At 42.7% G+C, this 21382-nt stretch overlaps 1 protein-coding gene across 1 annotated transcript; it reads right to left on the reverse strand.

Moving 5' to 3' along the window:
• Positions 1 to 351: 351 nt before the first annotated feature.
• rrn3 (RRN3 homolog, RNA polymerase I transcription factor) lies at positions 352 to 21376 on the reverse strand. Its single transcript, XM_020918434.2, is given in 18 exon segments — positions 352 to 2341; positions 3541 to 3625; positions 4658 to 4810; positions 5542 to 5650; positions 6945 to 7129; positions 8972 to 9102; positions 10562 to 10692; positions 14153 to 14273; positions 15248 to 15328; positions 15664 to 15762; positions 17151 to 17220; positions 17301 to 17364; positions 17972 to 18031; positions 19282 to 19411; positions 19503 to 19592; positions 19997 to 20053; positions 21092 to 21109; positions 21111 to 21376. Coding segments are annotated over 18 exon segments (1815 nt in total). The 5' UTR covers positions 21192 to 21376; the 3' UTR covers positions 352 to 2191.
• Between the last annotated feature and the right edge of the window lie 6 nt (positions 21377 to 21382).

Raw genomic sequence — 21382 nt, forward strand, 5'->3', positions numbered from 1 at the left:
ATGGAGAGAGGAACCACAGGGTCACAGTGCAGGGAATGAACATTCACACAGTAGAGCTCAAGATGAACTGCAATCTTATAAACTGCAATTATGTCCTCTGCAAACAACAAAATACCCTGTACAGTCATGAGTACCCCGTGGTTTAGACCTCTACAAACATGTTCTGAAATACATGCGATTCTTGGATCAGTTTTGCAGTTAATATTTCAGTCTCCAAACGTTAATGCTACTGAACATGTTTAAAATGTGATTTCTGAACACAATCCAAGAATTCAAATCACAAATGTAATCTTAATTGCATTTAGACATTCTGTTAAAATGGTTCAGGTCTCACACAAGCACATACTTTAAAAAAAAAAACCTTTATTGTTTCCATGGTATTTCCATTTTTGAGAATTCCAACTAAAATTGTTCTTTTAACATAAAATATATAAAAATATCTTAAAAAGTGATATTCTGTCACAATCATTCAGACAAAAACACACTACATTATTTTTATGAACAATTCTCACTATAATTTAAATGAAAGCTCTACTGTGGAACTTTTGTAGTGGAGGTCTACCATTGTCTCCATGAAGAGGTTATTGTCCGGTCTTGAATTCTCCACATTATGGCATTAAACTCATCTTTCTTGCATTTATTGATTACTTCATATACCAGATGCACCTTAAAAACATTCAACTCTGTGTCAAATTGTCACCAGATTATCTCCATGGAAACAGTTTAATGCCATACTGTGAAACCAGTGATTCCAGACAAAATAATAACCAGTGGCAGGGTGTCAGGGCCTTCAAGGCCTTCTCTGCTGGCCTAAAAAAATATCTGTTAATTATATTATTATTAAATAACACGTGTATTTTCATATTAAAGCATTTGACCAATCACATTTCAGCTGTCACTTGCCAGGCAGAGTCAAAGTCAAAGAAGTGTCTCTGAGGCCTTCACAATCCGTTCTGCAGGACATCGAACACAAAACAAATGAAACTGTTGCTTCAACCAATCAGATTAAGTTGGTGTCACCAGGACCTTCTAGCAGTGAACAACGTCACCAGATTCAGACCTGTGATTGGACAGTCAGAGCGAACCAGCCAAAGCAGCAAAATGCATCTGTAGTGAAACCAGCACTAAAACTCTAAACAAGGTCTAAATCAGGACTACACCAGGACTCATCTTGGACTTGAGAGAGAGCGAGAGCAAGCGAGACAGCGACTGAGAGAGTGTCCGCAAAGCGTGATCGGGCAACAGCTGCACTGAGCCCTGTGCAGCGCAGAGCCCCGGCCCCGGCACAGTCCTTTCGTCTGCGGTCACCTGACAGTCTACGTGGGCGCACCTTCAGGCCAGTCCTGACAAACAGTCCTGTTTTAGTCCTGGCTTATTCCTGGTTTAGTCCTGGTTTAGCCCCGGTGCTCCTCACTTCTTCTCTGCGCACCGCGTACCCCCATCTCCTCACTTCTCTGTGCACAGAATCTCCACCACACTTTATACTGTGTTTCTGTATAATAACATGCTTTTATAACCATAAAATAGTTCGTGAGGAATGTACTGTTTCAGACAGAGCACGACTGAAGGCCCAGGTGTAAAATGCTCACTCCACCACTGGTAATAACAAGCAAGGTCAGAAAAGTTACATAGTGCTTTTCAATACTGTAAAAAACATCCTGGTGTAAGTATTACCAACATAATGACACGGTGCTGAAAGTAACTGGGTCCAGAGAGAATCTAGCAAGGCTATAACATAATTTATGAAACACACATTTAAATCAAAACATAGGTCTCTAACTCATAATGGAAGACAAAACAAGTCTAGAGCCATTTTCCAGCCCTGTAGTAAGAAATCTCCAAAAGTCAAACTCACAAATGTTTCTTTTCCTGATAATTTCTATCAGTAACAAGGTCCATTGTCCCACTGTATTTCTCCAACCACAGCAGAACGTGGGAGGGCAGCAGACACACCACAACATCTGCAGATGAACTATACACATGTGACCTGCACACGTCTCAGTTTAATACTACAGGAGGATGGGACGGCGTCTGACACACACTGCTCAGGTGCTCAGTTTGTTCATGAGTCTGTCTTAGAACATAGTGTAGCCCTTGAATCCAGTTGTAGTCCGGGCCCAGTCCTGGTTCAGACCTGGTTCAGACCTGGTTCAGACCTGGTTCAGACCTGGTTCAGACCTGTATAATGAGACTAGAGTCCCCTGTGGAAGCTAAAGTGGGGAGAGCCTACACTGCTGGAGCTCAGAGCTGCAGACTCGTATGAACTCGGCGTCATTCCCACAATGCCCTCTGCCTTTGGGGTCTCTCCGGGCAGGAAATCGTCCTCGTCTTCCTGGGATTCCTGTCAAACAAGAACAGCACGCTAAGTAGGAACCAGGGACGCTCCATAAACAACCTGGATTATTTTTAGTGTAGTGAACAGTATGTGTATCTGCAGTCAAGTGTGTGATACATCTATAAATACTGTAATTAAATCAACTACCACAAACTCCCTTTGATTTTTCATATTATACTCCAATGGAAACATGTTGTTGTTCAAATAGGGAACTGGTACATGGATTATACTAACTAATGTCCTCAGAAGGTGGAGCAGAGCATTTTGTGTGGGCTATGGACTTAAACATGAAGGCTTATTTCAAAACAACTGAACATTTTCAAAAGGTCCACATCAATTAGACAAAAAAAAATCTGACGAGATTCTGTAATGTAGGGAGCCGCATGATGATGTATGCGAAAAAAGATACTAAATCATGGCCTCAAATTATTAGTATTACTATTTTGTTCCCAAATAGTCCTGCTAATCAGCTCTACGGTTACTGCATGGATATATTTATAATCCACTAATGACACAGTGTAGATTTAGTCCCGGTTCAGTCCCGGTTCAGTCCCGGTCCAGTCCCGGTCCAGTCCCGGTCCAGTCCCGGTCCAGTCCCGGTATAGTCCCGGTATAGTCCCGGTATAGTCCCGGTATAGTCCCGGTATAGTCCCGGTATAGTCCCGGTATAGTCCCGGTATAGTCCCGGTATAGTCCGGTATAGTCCGGCGATCGGCTCTGTTGCTGCAGAGTGTATATATTTATAATCTGCTAATGACATGGGTAGGTTCAGCCCTGGGTTATTCCTGGTTTGGTTTCTTGTTCTGGTGTTTGTGGCCTTCTGCCCCGATGTGGCTCTAAACAAATGAGAATTCCACCCACACTCCGAATTTACGAACCTCAGCACGTTACAAGGCATCCAGCATCTCTACTGTGTGTGGTCGGCCAATGGGCTGAGCCCATAGTGAACAACTTAACTAAAACTTGGCTACGAGTTACATATTGTGCAAAAAAAATAGTAATTTGAGGCTATGATTTAGTACCTTTTTTCAAGTATGTCATCGGGCGGGCTCCCTCATTATGAGTAAGGGAGGTCGCACAGGAAAAGCTGTGCAACTTGACAGAAAAGAATAGGCTAAAAATCATTGTAATAAATAAAATAAATTGGCCAAAATGACTGATTCCTTTCAAAGGCATAACTAACATAGTGCAGATGTGGTGTGTACCTGGTGCTTGGCTGTGGGAGCGTGGAGCTCAGAGTCAGTTGGTTCCTCCCAGGCCTGGTACAGAGGCTGGATCACCTGCCCCGACCTGTACAGGCACACAGAGAGCACACAACAGTGAGCACACAGAGTGAGCACACAACAGTAAACACACAGAGAGCACACAGAGAGCACACAACAGTGAGCACACAGAGAGCACACAGAGAGCACACAGAGAGCACACAACAGTGAGCACACAGTGAGCACACAACAGTGAGCACACAACAGTGAGCACACAGAGAGCACACAACAGTAAACACAGTGAGCACACAACAGTGAGCACACAACAGTAAACACACAGAGAGCACACAACAGTAAACACAGTGAGCACACAACAGTAAACACAGTGAGCACACAACAGTAAACACACAGAGAGCACACAACAGTGAGAGCACACAACAGTAAACACACAGAGAGCACACAACAGTGAGCACACAGAGAGCACACAACAGTAAACACAGTGAGCACACAACAGTGAGCACACAGTGAGCAAACACACAAACACTATACACATCAGTTCTTCATCTACACAGAGACAGGGCTGCTGTCTAATGGTTTAATACAACACAGTGGGTTTTGTGAATGAATTTCCTTATAGTAATCAGTCTCCATGCTCACTCCTCGATCACTGACTCACTGACTACAGGCCTGTGGAGCTGACGTCTACACTCATCTCAGACATGACATCTCCACAGAAACAAGCAAGTACACAGCCCCAACCAGAAAGTTACATAGTGCACCTTTAAGGGTCTGTAGCATTCTGCATAAAATATCCAAATCAAATCACAATTGCAATTTGAGTGTGTGCAATTATCAAACAGCAAAGACAGCAGTTATTTAGGCAATAGAATATCCACTGTAAACAATAAAATATTAGTGATTAAAAATAAAATCATTCAGAAGTTCATATTGTGTGTTTGCTCAAATGTGAATGCTCCTGGACACGTCTGACATTAACCTTCTCAACACAGAATCCTACTTTTTATACATCAACTACAAATCTAAATCAAAAAACTGTGCAGCCCTAGTCTGTGGCGGTGGGATGAGTGTCCCCAAGGCCTGGGTGGGGGTCTGCACAGACCTCTTGAGCAAGTAGGGGTCAAAGGGGAAGAAGCAGTCCAGAGGGTTGGTGTTGGCGGTGACCCGGTCTCCTCCGGTGGAGCTGCGTACCACAGGCAGCATGTGTCTGTTGTTCCTCTCGATGACAGTGTAGCAGAACACCACCTGGTATCTCCTGGACACACAGAGGCCACATTCTTTTAGAAACCTCAGCACAGGTTCACATGTTTACAACCTAGAGTCCTGTATGTGTGGAAGAAAGACATTTATCAGGTTTTAAAAATGATGAAAATAGTAACTGCCAAGGTCACTTTTCTGGTACAGGATATGTCACACTGGTCTCTATGGCTCTTAAAGGCCCAGAACAGGACCCTCCTACTACTCATGTGTATTAGACGGAGTTCCATGTGAGGTTTTCACCCTGGGGCCACCAAATTCTGTCAACAGGCCTGATCAGCGATGGGTATTATTGTAGTTATTGTAATTAAAACAGACAGAACCTACTCCTACTCCTACTCCTACTACTATCATTACCACTACTACTACTACTACTACTACCACCACTACTACCACCACTACTACCACCACTACTACCACCACTACTACCACCACTACTACCACTACCACTACTACTACGACTAAATCATCTCTGAAAGAGCAGTGCAAGAAACACATATCTTAAAATCATTTCACGTACATAACAAAGCGTTTGTCACTTTTCGACTTAACTCACACTGGGAAAAGGAACCACAACTTACTATTGCACTGTACATATTACTCAAGTAGCAGTACTTCAGTAGATGAAAGTTTGTGAGTACCTAATGATGGAGGCATACATGTGTGACTGTGGTAAAAGTATTTGAGTAGAGCCTAAAAGTACTTGAGTAGATGGATATGTGTGCGTACCTCATGATGGCGGCGAACATGTGTGTGACCATGGGCAGACACACTTTGAGAGGGTTGAGCTGACACATGACCATGCGCTCCAGGTTCAGGCTCTGCAGGTACTCCAGACCTACACCACAGCAAGAACACACTTAGAGCTGCATGATATGAACACAACGTTTACATTATATATTATATTGGAACACAAATACAAACTGTACAGCTGGATAATTAATCACATTTTAATTAAGATTCAGTCATTTCTAATGGTCACTGATAAATTAAAAAGATTAAAAATTACAAAGGTGCAGTTCCAAATTTCCCCATCTTAAAAATGTCAAAAACAGAACTAGAACAGAACTTGAGTAAAATGTGTCTTGCCTCAGTAAAGGTATATTATCTGGTAATCAGGAAGTGTGTGTTAGCATGCTAGATGTTGTTAGCATTACCCGTGATGGCAAAACTCTTGCCTGACAAATCCAGAATGATATTCGTGTTATAGAGAGTGATACGAGTCTGGTCGCTCGGGTTTCCCCCATCAACCCAAAAAAACATGCTCCAGGTCTCCATGAACAGTTGATAGTCAAGGTCAGTTAAATACAATCAATTCAGTCATTGTGTGTCCTTAGGCAAGACACTTCACCCACATTGCCTAGTATGAAAGTGGTGTGTGTGTGAGTAATGGTGGTGGTCGGAGGGACCGATGGCGCTAAGTGGCATGGCAGCCGCGCTTCTGTCAGTGTGCCCCAGGGCAGCTTTGGCTACAATAGTAGCTTACCATCAACAGGGTATAGAGTGAATGAATAATGCTGAATAATGCTCTGTAAAGCGTCTTTGGGGACAGAAAATGTCTGTGAAAAGCGCTATATAAATAAAGACTTACTTTGTCCCCACTCCCTCCATTGCATCTCGAGCCAGAGCCAGAAACAAACATGAATGTCCAATCAGATTTATTTATTTCGGAGACTCGTTTGAAATGAAGGAGCTCATTGGTCACTCATCATTATGAACTAAATGGCATTTCTCATAAATTATACAGAAATCCACCACAGTTTTTCTGTCCCCTGTGATATTTTTTCCCTTACATTTTACCTCATGACCAGCCGTATTTGTATCTCAGGGAGATTCACCAGTATGAAAAATTAACAAATGTGTATTCTGGACCCTTGGCAAGCAAAACTCCACTGTGGTTTCTGAAAGTTGTGAAAAGTGCTTATAAACTCATCATGATGAATCATTAGGATGCTCAGAATGCATAAGGTAATTTAGGAATAACTTTGGACCACTGCAAACTCTTTAAAATGAACTAGTTCTGTTTTGTAATTAAAGGCGCTCTACCTGATTTTTACCAATAAACTGCACAGCCTAAATACAGTCTGATATAAGGTGTAAGATGTGTAAGGTGTGAGCGTGTAGTGTCAGACCTCTCTTCATGTTGCCCTCCAGCATGGCTCTGTGTCTGAACACCAGAGTGTAGAAGACAGCTTGGCAGGCGCTGTAGAAGGGCCCGTGCAGGTTCAGGTCACAGTACTGTTTGTCCACACAGTCCTGAGAGTCTAGGTACGAGTGGATCCAGGACACCAGTAGGTCCAGACACGCCCGCACCGTCCTGAACACAGCACAGTGCTCAGTACGAGGAATACCAACTGTTTTACAAAACTGCTGAAGTCCTATATTAACAAAAACAGTCTTGTGAGCTTTAAGCCATGTTCTAATACTGTTACTTCATCAAAAACAGACCTGGAGTTGTGTTTTGTTTCATTCACACATGTTTGAGTAACTCTTTATCTGTCTACATCTATCATCTGTTCCACCTTGTGATGTCATGTACTGGTACGTAACAAGTTAACAGCTTTTAACTTTTGTTCAGTAAAGACAGGTAATTCCAGGGCTGAAACCATCCAAATGATTCTAGTGAAAGTTTAAAAGACAACAGAGCACTTCCTGTATTACCACATGACATCACAAGGTGGAAGAGAGCGTGTTCCATTTGAGAGAAGACTTAAATATGCAGGAATTGCATGTTAAAACATGTGTATGAAACAAAACACAACTCCAGTATTAATCCAAAAATGTTAATTTTGTCTTCTTATGTACGGTAAACTTCTTGGGTTCTTTTTAAAAACAATATAGCAGACCAGACAACACTGTATTGTCTTTAAAAAGAACCCAAGAAGTTTGACAACTCCAGGCATGTTTGTGATGAGAAAACTACATTATAACATGATAGAAAGCTCCAAAACTTCAATTTTACACACCCCCTCTTTAAAATATGGTTATAACTAGGGATGGGCATGCGATGAAATTTTCTTAATCGATCGTCGGAAGAATTAACGATCGATTATTGATTAATCATTAACGTTTTTATATTAAAATGATCATCATTATTATTACTATCTGCACTACTAATCAGCATAAATAAATTAAACTTTACGACATATAAACCGCAACGACTCTAGAGCCACATCAGCCCGTTTGACATTATAACGTGTTTAATTCATTTTTGTGCAACTCTCACAAAAACAAAACTTAAAACCGCATCGCTAATTTGCATAAACTCAGCGAAGATAAAAACTACAGCTCTTGTGTTGCTGATGTGGTCAGTTTCTGTCTGATTAAAAGACATGATTCAGTGGAATACAGGTTAGTGTGACCAGATTTGCATTTGTCAAAACCAGGACACCGTACGGGGGGAGGGAGGTGGGGACTCGTCATTGACATTGAGCGACTCTCACCTGGTATAACTTTTTCTCACTGGACACTGAAACATATGTGCTGCTTTATACACTGTGCACAAGGACTCACACTTGTCCCGAACGCAACAGAAAGCGTGGAATTTCTTGTACAAATCATCTTTAAATACACATTTGTGCTTCGGTACGCTGCAGGCTGACCTACTGTTTGTGTCTCGCTCCTTCTGAGTGCAGAGCTACATGTACGGATCCCTGTTTGGTCACACTACGCACAGCAACCTACATTCGGTTTGTCGATTAAAATTAACGTAATCGATGAAAGTCTTAATGATCAATTATCGATTAATCGATTAATCATGCCCATCCCTAGTTATAACAGTTATGGAATTACCTTAACATTGTCAAACTAGGGACAACTAGGCAATAGTTTCATTAAAAAAACTGAAATATACTGTAATAACTAAGTTTTAGTAAAACGAGTAGTCAAAGCTGTCATGCAATTTGAATGAATTCAACAAATATATCTTTAAAAAGTCATTTTGTGTTCTACAAGGAAAGAGGATATCGTGTAAGGCTTAAGAAGATTCCAACAGTGTACAGTGTGTTTTATTGACCACAGGAGCAGCGAAAAAAAACAAAAAAAAACCCCCAAAACAAAACACTGTAGTGTGGAGTTTACCGCCACACTACAGACTATACACAGAGGAGCTGTGAGGAGAAGCTATCCTCCTCCTCGTACCTCGGGGGGTTGCACTTACGCAATGGGGATGAACTTGGCACGGGCGAGGAAGCTGCCCATGTACCCGAGCACGGCCTGCCGGAGCACTGCAGCCAGGGAAGGGTTCTGCACCAGCTTCCAGAGGTGCTCCAGGAAGGCCTCTGACAGAGCCTACAACACACACACACACAAGCACGCACGCACACACACGTGAGTCATTACTGTCTCTGTGCACACACGTTCTCCAGTGGGGTTCTTACAGAAGATGACTTTGGATTAAAAGGTCCAATAACTTTAAACCATGTTATAATGTTGATACCTCATGAAAAACAAGTCTGCTGTTGTGTTTTGTTTCATTCACAAATGTTTGAGTAATCTTCTTCATCTGTCTACATCTCCAAAGTTCAAAATGCTCTGTTCCATCTTGTGATATAATGAAGCTGTAGTTTTCAAGTTAACATCTCTTTTTACCTTTTGTATAGTAGCGAAGGGCATTTCTAGAGCTGAAATTACAGGTCTAATAATTATAATTATAATTATTGTTTTCTGTTAGAGAGAAGAACTCAGCCTAAATGTGCATGTTTTCTGTGTTAAACATGGGTGAAAGAAACAAAACACAACTCCGGGTCTGTTTGTGATGAGGAAACAAAATTATAACATAAATCAAAAAAATTGTGTAATGTGGGAAAGTTAACTTTTGTTAAGTTGGCAAGATTAAATGTTCTTTTGTTGTTCATTCAAGCTTGTTTCACTTAAACTCCCATCCATAACTATAGTGATCTATGTTAGTGCAGTCTGACAGTGTGTCAGTGTGAGCTTTGGCCTGTGCACATTTTTACTGCAGATCGACTGACGTCGATTGCTTTGGAATCCAGCGCAACTGCGTATTTACTACTGCCTATTGCCATACCCACAAATTTTTAAAAGAGTTGTGAATTCACATGTTGTGCAGTTACCTCTTTGCATTAAAGTGGTAAAATACAGCTTTGTGTGCAGCAGGTTGCACAACACTAAATACCTGCCTCTGCTGGAGATTTAAGGCCTATAGCCGACAGGCCAGAAAAGAAATGATAACAAATATCATCCTGATATATTGAGGATTGTTTAGAATCCAGAGCAACCAGCAGCAGCTATTTTTGTATATAAAGGGTCGAGTTTGAATATTTTACCCAATTTAAATTCTGTGATTTCATTCTGTAATTTAAATTAACTACAAACTCACCCCTAGCCCATTTTGGCCTCAATATATCATAGGTCTGTCTCTACATTTAATAAACAAGACATCGCTGGATTTTTTATACAGAGGGAAATCAGTGTGGTCCCTACTCCCTCTGCCACGCCTTGAGCCACACTCACACAGCGCTGTCCAATCACTCACGTGTTAGAGCTGTAGAGTTTTGGACCAGTGTGTACTCTGGACCCCAGGCAAGCACATGACATCACGATTTCTATTACTAAGCCATTTTAGATTAATCTTGCAGTTTATACTGAAAAAAATCCTGACCAGTCTGAGGCTGCAGGGGTAGAACAGAGCATACTGGACGTGAGAGCGGGAGTGGGAGCAGACATGTGCGTGTGCATGTGTGCATATGTGCATGTGTGTGTGCATGTGTGCATGTTTAATACTGACCAGCCTGAAGCTGCAGAGGTAGAAGAGGGCGAACTGGACGTGGGAGCAGGCGTGCGTGGGCAGGATGATCTTATCGAACACGGCCAGCAGGTCTCTGTACAGGGCCTTGGTCTGGTCCAGATGCAGAGTGCCTGGACACACACACAGACACACACACACAGACACAGACACACACACAGACACACAGACACACACACACACACACAGACACACAGACACACACAGACACACACAGACACAGACAGACACACACAGACACACACAGACACACACAGACACACACAGACACAGACAGACACACACAGACACACACAGACACACAGGGCATGGACATAAGCATCACACAAGAGTCAGACAATGCATGTAGGGAGTATTACAACAGTAATAGAGCCTTAATAGTCGGCTTCAGCCTGGACAGCACTTAACCCACTGCATTCTTCCTGAAGAATTTGTTGATGTCATAATTTCAAACTGAGAACAGGGAATACTGAGTCTAGCTCAAGATTGTGATGTCACACCTCAAAGAGTTTTCAGTTATCCTATTGTTAAACAAATGTAAATGTTCAGGTCTTGTACTCAATGTTTGGTTCATGTATTTATTTATTTGTAAATGTGTCTTGCCCCAGTACAGATGTATTGTATAAGAAGCTCTTGAGGTCAACATAAGTTCTCTGTGTAGTGTGTGCATCTCATTATAAATAGAATATTGGGTAATAATCAGGACGTGCACTGTTAGCATGTTAGTTGTTAGCATTGCTGTGATGGCAAAACTCTACAATGGCCTTTGAAAGTTGAGAAAGGCTCTTATAAACTCATCACAGTGAATAATTAGGATGCTCAGTAGGCAAAAGGTAAGTGAGGAAGAACTTTGGACCACTGCAAACTGTTTAAAATGAACTGGTTCTGTTTTTCTTACGTTTTTAAGACAGGAAAAATCATATCAATGATATTAAGATGCTAAATCAGAGCTGGGCATTGTACAGCTCTGGGGCCTACATACTCTGACCGGCCTGATTAAGATCATTTAGAATTACAAAATAAATACATTTTTATCATTTCACCTCATACATGGAACTAAGGCTGCATTGCTTTTATTTATTTTTTATTTTTATTTTTTAAATAAAATGAAGGCACCTCACATTTTCATTTCTTTGTCATAACAAAACAAAACATCAAAACATCCATCCATCCATTTTCTTCCGCTTATCTGGGGTTGGGTTACAGGGGCAACAGTCTAAGCAGGAACTCCCAGACTTCCTTCACCCCGGACAATTCCTCCAGCTCCTCTGGGGGACCCCAACGGTGTTCCCAGGCCAGCCGAGAGACATAGTCCCTCCAGCATGTCTTCCCCGGGGCCTCCTCCCAGTGGGACATGCTCGGAACATCTCCCGAGGGAGGCGCCCAGGAGGCATCCGGAACAGATGCCAGAGCCACCTCGACTGGCTCCTCTCGACGTGGAGGAGCAGCGGCTCTACTCCCCTGTGACTGAGCTTCTCATCCTATCTCTAAGGGAGCGCCCAGCCACCCTGCGGAGTCCTTTTGGTCATTACCTAGAGCTCATGACCATAGGTGAGGGGAAGAATGGAGATTAACGGTAAATCGAGAGTTTTGCCTTTCGACTCAGCTCCCTCTTTACTACAACGGTCCGATACAGCGACCACATCACTGAAGACGCTGCACCGATCCGCTTGTCAATCTCACTCTCCATCCTCCCCTCACTCGTGAACAAGACCCTGAGATACCTGAACTCTTCCACTTGAGGCAGGAACTCTCCACCCACCTGGAGAGGGCAAGCCACCTTTTTCTGGTCGAAAACATGGCTTCATGATTTGGAGAAGCTCATCCCAGCCGCTTCACACTCGGGTGCACACCACCCCAGAGTGCGCCTAGAAATTCTGTCCATAAATACAATGAACAGAACCGGTGACAGAGGAGGCCCTGGGGAGTAAAAACATGCACCGGGAACAGGTCTGACTTACTGCCGGCAATGAACACAGCTCCTGCTCCGGTCGTACAGGGACCAGACAGCCCTTAGCAAAGGGCCCCGAACCCCATACTCCCAGAGCACAACCCACAGGACACCACGACATTCAACACGGTCGAATGCCTTCTCCAGATCCACAAAGCACATGTGGACTGGTTGGGCAAACTCCCATGAACCCTGGAGCACCCGATGGAGAGTGTAGAGCTGGTCCAGTGTTCCACAGACAGGAAGAAAACTACACTGCTCCTCCTGGATCCGAGGTTCGACTATTGGCTGGATTCTCCAGTACCCTGGCATAGGTCGCTTGGTCCTGCCAGGTCTTCACCTGTCCAAGATACATAGCCGGAGGTCAGATGACACAACAACAAAGTCGATCATCATCCTTCGGCCTAGGGTGTCCTGGTGCCACGTGCAGTGATGGACACCCTTGTGCTCGAACATGGTGTTCATTATGGACAAACTGTGACTAGCAAAGAAGTCCAATAAAAGAACACTGCTCGGGTTCAGATCAGGGAGGCCGTTCCTCCCAATCACCCCTCTCCAGGTGTCATTGCCCATGAATGAGCTAAAGTCCCTCAGCAGAACAATAGAGTTCCCGGTCGGTGCACTGTCCAGTACCCCTCCCTGGGACTCCAAGAAAGGCCAGGTACTCCACACTGCTCCAACTCCAACACACGGCAGCTGAGCCGTGGGGTAATGAGCAGGCCCACAACAGCCCGCCGCCACTCCCCGTGGGCAACGCCAAAGAAACAGAGTCCAGCCCTTGTCTAGGAGTTCGGTTCCAGAGCCAAAGATATGTGTGGAGGTGAGGCCGACTATATCTTGTCGGTAATGCTCAACCTCTTGCACAAGCACAGGCTCCTTCCCCCCCAGCGAGGCGACATTCCATGTCCCCAGAACCTGCCGTCGACTGCCGTGCAGACCTCCATGCACCGGTCCCTTAATGATCCTCCCGCAGGTGGTATGTCCACGGGAGGACAGCCCCATGTCGCTCCATCGGGCTGAGCCCAACCAGTCCCTGTGGGGGAAGACCCGGGAACCAGGTGCTCGAGGTTGAGCACCCACCCCAAGCCCGGCTCCAGGGTGGGGTCCCGGTACCTCCAATCCGCGTGACATTACTGAACTCTGTATGTTGTTCATCATAGGGGCTTCTGAACCGCTCTTAGTCTGACCCATCTCCCAGGATCTGTTTGTCTTGGGTGACCCTACCAGGGGCATGAAGCCCCCAACAACACAGCTCCTGGGATCATTTGGGCACTCAAACCCCTCCACCAGGATAAGGTGGCGATTCAAGGAGGGGCTTGTCAAAACAATGCTATTTAATGCTGTTTATAAAGAATCACCATTAATATTATGCAGAATTGAGTTAAGCATTTTGGACCAGCTCTCCACAAGATTTTCTGTTTCTCATGGGGCCCCATGGATATAAATAATTGCCCACCCCATGTTAAATACTAAACTTAGCTTTTAAAAGTATTCTCATTCAATAGACTCATCTATGTTTTTACCAGTAGTGACCTAGAAGTGTATCAGCGTATTCCATACTTGGTTTGTTTACTTTTTGTCATATTCATCTTATCGTCCCCACAGACCCAGTTCTACTGTACCATTGACGTGGCAGATGTCTTTGATATAAGCCAGGAGCACAGCCATGAGAGTGTCCAGTCGCTCTGCCACCGGGTGGGCATTGAGCGAGGAAGTGGGGGGTTGTGCATGGAGCTCCTCGTCCTGTAATACAACACAAGAGCTCACAACTACACACACAATAACTTTCTCAAATACACAGGAGAGAACATGACCACAAACACTTGTACAGTATAAGGGGTTAAATATTTCAATGTGTCTCCCAGGTGTACCAAGGTAAAAATACAATACTGTTATTTAGAAAGAAAAATGTGAGTTTTCCTACAGCTAACACAAAGAGGTCAAAGACCTCCAACAGGGTGGATTCTAGTGACCTTTAACCTATGTGTTAATGTATGCCATAATGTTGTTCTCTCCTCAAAAACATGCCTGGAGTTGCATTTTATTTCATTCACACATGTTTAATTCAGAAGAGATGGGCAATTCCAGGTCTGAAATCACCCAAATGATTCTAGTGAAGGTGTATGGAGTTTAAAAACACAGTAGAACACTTCCTGAATGACCATGACATCACAAGGTGGAACAGCATGTTTTCAGTTTGAGAGAACAGCAGTTCTCCTGCAGCTCTCTGCACTCACTGCACATGTGCAGAATGCCCCATGTGTTTTCAGATGTGGTGTTGTGTGTTGTCTCATAGAAAATAATGGAGGTGGCAATTTTGCTGTGTGTCAAAATGTCCTGGTGTGGGTTGGCCTACAGTATACAGGGTTTGTGTGTTAAACATGTGTGAATGAAACAAACCACCAGGTCTGTTTTTGATGTGGAAACCACATTAGAACAGAGATCAGAAAATAGTGTAATAAGGGAATTTTAACTAAAGTTCAAAGGATTGACACAGACTTAAAGTGTGGAAAGATGCATCATAACAGTGAAATGTGGTGGTGAAATAGTCTACATTCTAAAGCTGATGCCTGGAGAGCACCACACACACACACACACACACACACACACGCGCGCGCACACACGCGCACACACACGCGCGCACACACGCGCACACACGCGCACACACACGCGCACACACGCGCACACACACTGCCGGCACGCATAATGTCATTTACCATGTTAAAGAGCGCCTCATCTGGCTGCTGGTGCACAGCGAGCTCCTCGGCCTCCTCGATGTCAGATCTGGAGGCGCTGACCTGAGAGGAGACACAAGTCAGACCTGTCCCACTGCAGCACACACACTGGATAGACTAGGGGTATCTAGGGCAATAATAAATCGATCCAATAAGCACTGATACCAGATAAATGATATACTGTAGTGATCCAATAATGAAAGGCTTAACTCTTTGTAGATGCAGGAAAAACACTGCTTTGTGGACAGAGCAGAGATCTGGATAGAGACTTGTAAACCAAACGAAATCAAACTTTGTGTTGTTTAAAATGAAAACAAAAAGTAGAAGAAATATCGGCCTAATATCAGTCATCAGTATCTGGATCATCCCTAGTACAAACTGTACACACAGATACTTACGTCCAGCTGGAGCATCTTGTCTATGATGATCTCCAGGATGTCTCTGCGCACAGAGGGAAGGTACACGCTCACACGCAGCAGGTTGTGGACGTAGCACTCCTGTGGGACAAATGTACAGTCAGGAGAGAGAGGCCACCAGGGAGGATGGTTGTTTGTAGCAGGGTTGTCAAAAGTATCGAAAATCTAAAACTAATCCACCCTAAAACTAGTATTGAAAATAGATACTCATTTGAGAAAGACACAAAACAAGCTATATTCACAGGACACATGGGAATAGAAAAGAAAATACTATCAATTAATGTTGAAAATTACATTCTACTGTCTAAAGACTATCTATCATGGTGGTATCAGAATCAGTATGGAGTATCAAGTGTATTCCTTAGTATCAAAATAGTTTGAGCATCGTGACAACACTGTGAGGGAGTGTGCTGCTCTCATGTGTCACTGGGATACAACAGGGACAGACTAATCAAACTATTATTATTATTATTATTATTATTTTTAAACAAATAAAGGTTAAAATATTGTCTGTGACTGGTGACTGAGGGCTTTCAGACGTAGAATTTCAAAGGCACTGTACCTGATTTATAAGAAATTGAAAAACTAGTTTACCTTGTCAACAAATTGCAGTGGTCCAAAGTTCTTCCTCACTCACCTTATGCATTCAGAGCATCCTAATTATTCACTGCAATGAGTTTTTAAGCGCTTTTCACAACTTTCAGAGGCCAAAGCCGAGTTTTGGCGTCATAAAAAAGCTAACAACTAGCATGCTAACCAGTCACCTTGTGATTCTGACAATAAAATGCTCTATAATTCTATAATTAAATGCTGACAGTACACAGTAGACTTGTTTGAATCTCAAGAGCAGCTTATATAATATAACTGTACTGAGGCAAGACACATTTTCATCAAAGACATAGGTTAGAAATGAGAAATAGGTTACTCTTGTTTGATTTTAAATAATGTTACTTCCTCTTTATGTATTTTAGAGTCTACAAGTTGTAATTATTCTAATAGTTGATGAGTTGACTCATCATGATTATTCCAATTAAATGTTGCAGCCCTAGTAACTACTCACTAGACACAATCTGTACACATTTTTAACAAAATGGACAAAGATAAAAAATGTTGAGTATTGATATTTTGCAGTGATATGGCAGAATGTTCAGCCAGCGGTTCAGCCTTAGTGACTCAATGCACATATTAGCAAACATTGCCAAAAATGTTTAAAAATCCAATCTGAAAACTCAACAGTCAGTTTTTTATGGTCAGATTGTGTTAAAACAAAACTCAGATTATTTGAGTGACAGAGCTTCAGACAGAACAGTGCTTCTGTTAGCATCAGACTCCCAGTGAATATTGATGACATCAGCTGCAAAGTGTCAATACCAGAAAATCCTAACTATTCTGTGGTTTTGATGCAACAAAATCACAAGAAGTGAGTGAGTTTAGAGTGAAAAGTAATATCTGTGAATAAAAAGCCTGACCAGAGTCCTTGGGGACTTCTGGATGAAGGGGAACTTCTCCTGGAGGATGGGGGTGAGGAAGCGGCCGGTCCTGGGGAGACACACACAGGTTAAAGTGGCCCCTGGACTCAGAGGTTATTACAGGTGATGCATGTGTAGAGCAGGACTTACGATGGCACGTATTTGGAGATAAGCTGCAGTGCGTGGTGACATTGCTCAAAGTTCCTGGGCAGGTCTGAAAAGTATACAGAAGTATAACCAATTGTACACTGACCAGTAACACTTACTGCATGGAGCAGGAGAGGGTGCTCTTGTGTGTGGAACAGTGTGTGCGCTTAGTGCACTTAAATGTGCATGTGTAACGGTGATTACATGGTATTTGACTCCACCTGTCATTACTTTTATTGGACTAATGCATTTTGGTTGAGGTGGGTCACTGATTTTAGCTCTGTCAGTAAAAAATCATGTAATTCTGTTTAATTATCCATTACATGATCACAGCCTAATTGAACATTTTATTCATGTAATTCAAAACATTTATGAGTTAATATTTTGTACAACGTTTGAGTTATTACAGTAATGGACTTTAGCACATGTCGTGACAGGAGATAACTTTAAGATGCTAATGTGACTTGCTCTCCTTGTGGAGCTGCTCGCCGTGTTGAGCCGAGGTTTCCTGACCAGATTAAAACTACAAAAGATGGCACCGTGTCCTGGCTATTTGTTCACAACACAATGCAGATAAACTATACAATGAACAAAAGATGAACACAGACGGGTTATTACTACTGGGCTTTTGCACGACTAAGTTCAGAGCAGTTACATATGCATGTGTTTCTTACTTTCATCTTCATCGTCTGAGTCAGAGAAGTCCACTCCTCCTTCACTCACGGTCACTCGCTCTGGACACACACAAGTAAAAAGTCAGCATGGACTGATGGGCTTAAGGTTCTTTATTTTTTCTCCACTTCATATCAAAGTGCTCTTTGTTGTAATAGAGACTACCATGACTCCTCTTACTATGTGGTTCCTAGGAGGAGGATTATGGAGAACTTTACGCAATCCTGTTTGGCTGCACCTTTACACAGACGTGCTTCACACTGACTATTCACTATGCGACATTTAGGAAACACTCTTTTTCTAGGACTGACAAAGAGCAGAATGCTGGTGGAATTTGATTCATGTTATCAGTTTGGCTTCGTGTTGACACAGCAGACTTACCAATTGTAAGAACAGCTTCAATGACTGCTTCTCTGCAGAGCCAAATGCGCTAGCTTGTTTACATATGTTAAGTACTGTGTGCTTCGAGGCTTTTAATCTTTTTACAGGCCTCAAACATGAATAATCTGGTGTAAAAACACTGCATTTAGAACCAGTGAGATAAAACATCAGATAATGCCTTTGTCACTGTGTCCTGAAACTGTGGAGGACTTATACATTATTTTACAATATTATAACAAATTCATAATTATAACATATTCATAATTAGTTTACATCTGCTAATAATTTTATTCAACTGGGGCTGATTTCACCATGGAATACATAACTGTTTATAAAGGCAAACCGTAAATTATGTAAATAAAATAATTTAAAATGAGAAGATCAATATCAGATCAGGACCCAAAAAACTGGATCAGGACATCACTGTTATGCTGCAGTTTAATTTCAGCCAGGTATACCCGGACGGGTATCGGTTAATATCAGGTATCAGCAGATTCTTAATGCTCCATTATGAGTATCGCTACTGAAAAAGCTGGGTCGGTGCATCCGTAGTTGTCACAATATGGACAGTGCACTATATTAAAAATCTACTACTAGAAATAGCATGAAAATATGGAAATAAATTTGATGAAGCATCGATATTCAAACTTTTTTAGATGTAGTCTCACCCCATGTTAAAGTAAAAAAAAAGGGGGAAAAAAGCAAAAACTATATTGATAATAGCTTTATACAATTCCAAATAAGTCAATGCATCTCATGTACATCTAATTTAATACTTGTGGTATCTAAATGGGTATTCAGTATCAAATGTTTTCCTCAGAGTTTGACATTATAATATTGTGACAACACCAAGTCCTACCCAAACATATCCCACATATGACAAAAAATAACCACATTGACATTTTTAGCCCTTACAAGAAAAACAACTCACTCGGGATGAAGTGGGTCACAACCATGCGGAGGCAGGGGCACAGGTACACAGTCTGTGCGGAGACCAGGTTACTGAGGAAGGCCAGGTACCCCTCCACTACAGCCTGACTGCGCCCCACCCACGGAAGGCGCTGCAGAGGGGAACACACAAGCAGGGTGAGGAGAAAGTGAAGCCAAAGTGGACAGTACATTTGAGAGCATGTGTGTGTGTGGCATTCTCACCAGCACGGTGTGAATGAGCTGCTCATGCTCTTTACTGAGCAGAGTCACACAGTTCCTGAACTCCTGCAGCCAGTTTACAATCTGAGAGTCCTGTCCGAGCAGAGATTGCCAGGTTATCCAATGGTTCAGACCAATGACAGTGTAGCATTAGTGGGTAGCAAGTGCACAAACATTCCAAAACATACATGGCTTTATTTTAGTGAAAAATGTGCAGAAGGTAAAGCGCTTTGTCCATTTGTGGACCTTTTCATGATCGATTTCAGGAAGCGCCATCCAAAATTGATAACGTGTAGAACTTCACAAATCAATCTAGTGTGAGACTGGTTAGGTGTCATAAACAACAGATTTTGTATTTTGATTTTAGCACAGCTCATTCAATGACCATGTAAGAACAGTCTCTGTGATTGTAGAAATGTGCCATTTCAAATTCTAAGTCTAGATTTGTGATATACGGTGCAGGTCTTCTGTAGATTTCTCATAGCAGTGTGGTGTACCTTGATCTCAGGATCTGTCAGCTGCTGTTGAAGCAGCACATAGTCGCTCAGGTCCCCCTAACACACACACACACACATATACATTATTACATGGAAAATTACCTCAGTGATGCAGATGTTTAGTAACACATTTATAAGAGTACATGTAAATGTGAATAATACAGCATCATAGCATGTAAATATAAATGGACATAGCTAACACACTAGCCACCGCATTCCAAATAGGAAGTGAGCGTGTGAGCACTGCTGGCTCCTTCTGACCTCGTCTTCCATTGACTTACATTGGAATATTATGGCCCTTCTCTCTGTAACTGCTGCTGTGAGCCTCGCCATTTTGGTCTTAAAATGTTCATATTAACCCACCCTACATGATCGTGAGGTTTTGATTTCGTGATTGTGTCCATTTAAAAAAATCTATATCCTATAATCCTATTCCTAATATGGACCTGGCTCCACATTTGCTTCTGTAACTGCTTCATTTGAGTGGAGCTGAACGCTATGGGTGACGTCACATTCACTTAGTCCTCTTCTTTATACAGTCTATGTAAAGTATAATATCATGGTTCCACTAAATACTGTAGCGACAGTTGCCCTGGGGCAGACTGACAGAGGCAGGCTGTCAGTCTGCACTATCGGCCCCTCCAACCTGCACCAACATTTAAAGCGCAAAATGTTCTATTTCAGCTTGTTGTCATGAAGCGGGAATTATCAAGTTAACAAACATCTTTCACCTTTTATTCTGTAGAGTTTGGCATTTCCAGGTCTGGAATGATCTGAATGATTCTAGTGAAAGAGTATGGAGTTTAAAAACACAGTGGATATTACCACATGACATCACAAGGTGGATTAGACTGTTTTCAGTTTGAGAGAAGAACTCAGCCTAAATATGCAGGTGTGTCTTTGTGACGTGGAAACACCATTATAACGAACAGATTACAAAACAGTGTAACATGGACCCTTTAATGCCATACTGTGGAATATTACTACATGACAGACATGCCCCAACATGTCTCCAGTCCAGAGTGTGACGCCGTCTATCTATATTACAGGGCTTATACGTGTGCAGTAAACTGACACAGACCCATGTCCACTCACCTTCTTGTATTTGGCCAAGTGTGTCCGCCACTGTCCCCCCAAACCTGACTGTCTTCACAAGAGAAGTGGTCAAGAAGTCCCGATCGTCCAGCTCCATCATGTCCAACAACACTCTCTGCTAACGCTAAAGCTAAGGCGACGGCTCAGACAACAGCAACGGTCCTACAGCGAGGACCCGAGAGGACGACGGTCCTCAGCCTGAACAGAGACAGTCTAGCCCGGTTAGACTCAAAGAAGAACCGTGGATCAGGAGCAGCAAACACATGTGAGCGACACCGGAAGAGACAAGTG

The sequence above is a fragment of the Boleophthalmus pectinirostris genome, unplaced genomic scaffold (assembly GCF_026225935.1).
Source record: "Boleophthalmus pectinirostris isolate CB_2022bp ecotype Guang Dong unplaced genomic scaffold, ASM2622593v1 HiC_scaffold_17, whole genome shotgun sequence".
Lineage (NCBI taxonomy): Eukaryota > Metazoa > Chordata > Actinopteri > Gobiiformes > Gobiidae > Boleophthalmus > Boleophthalmus pectinirostris.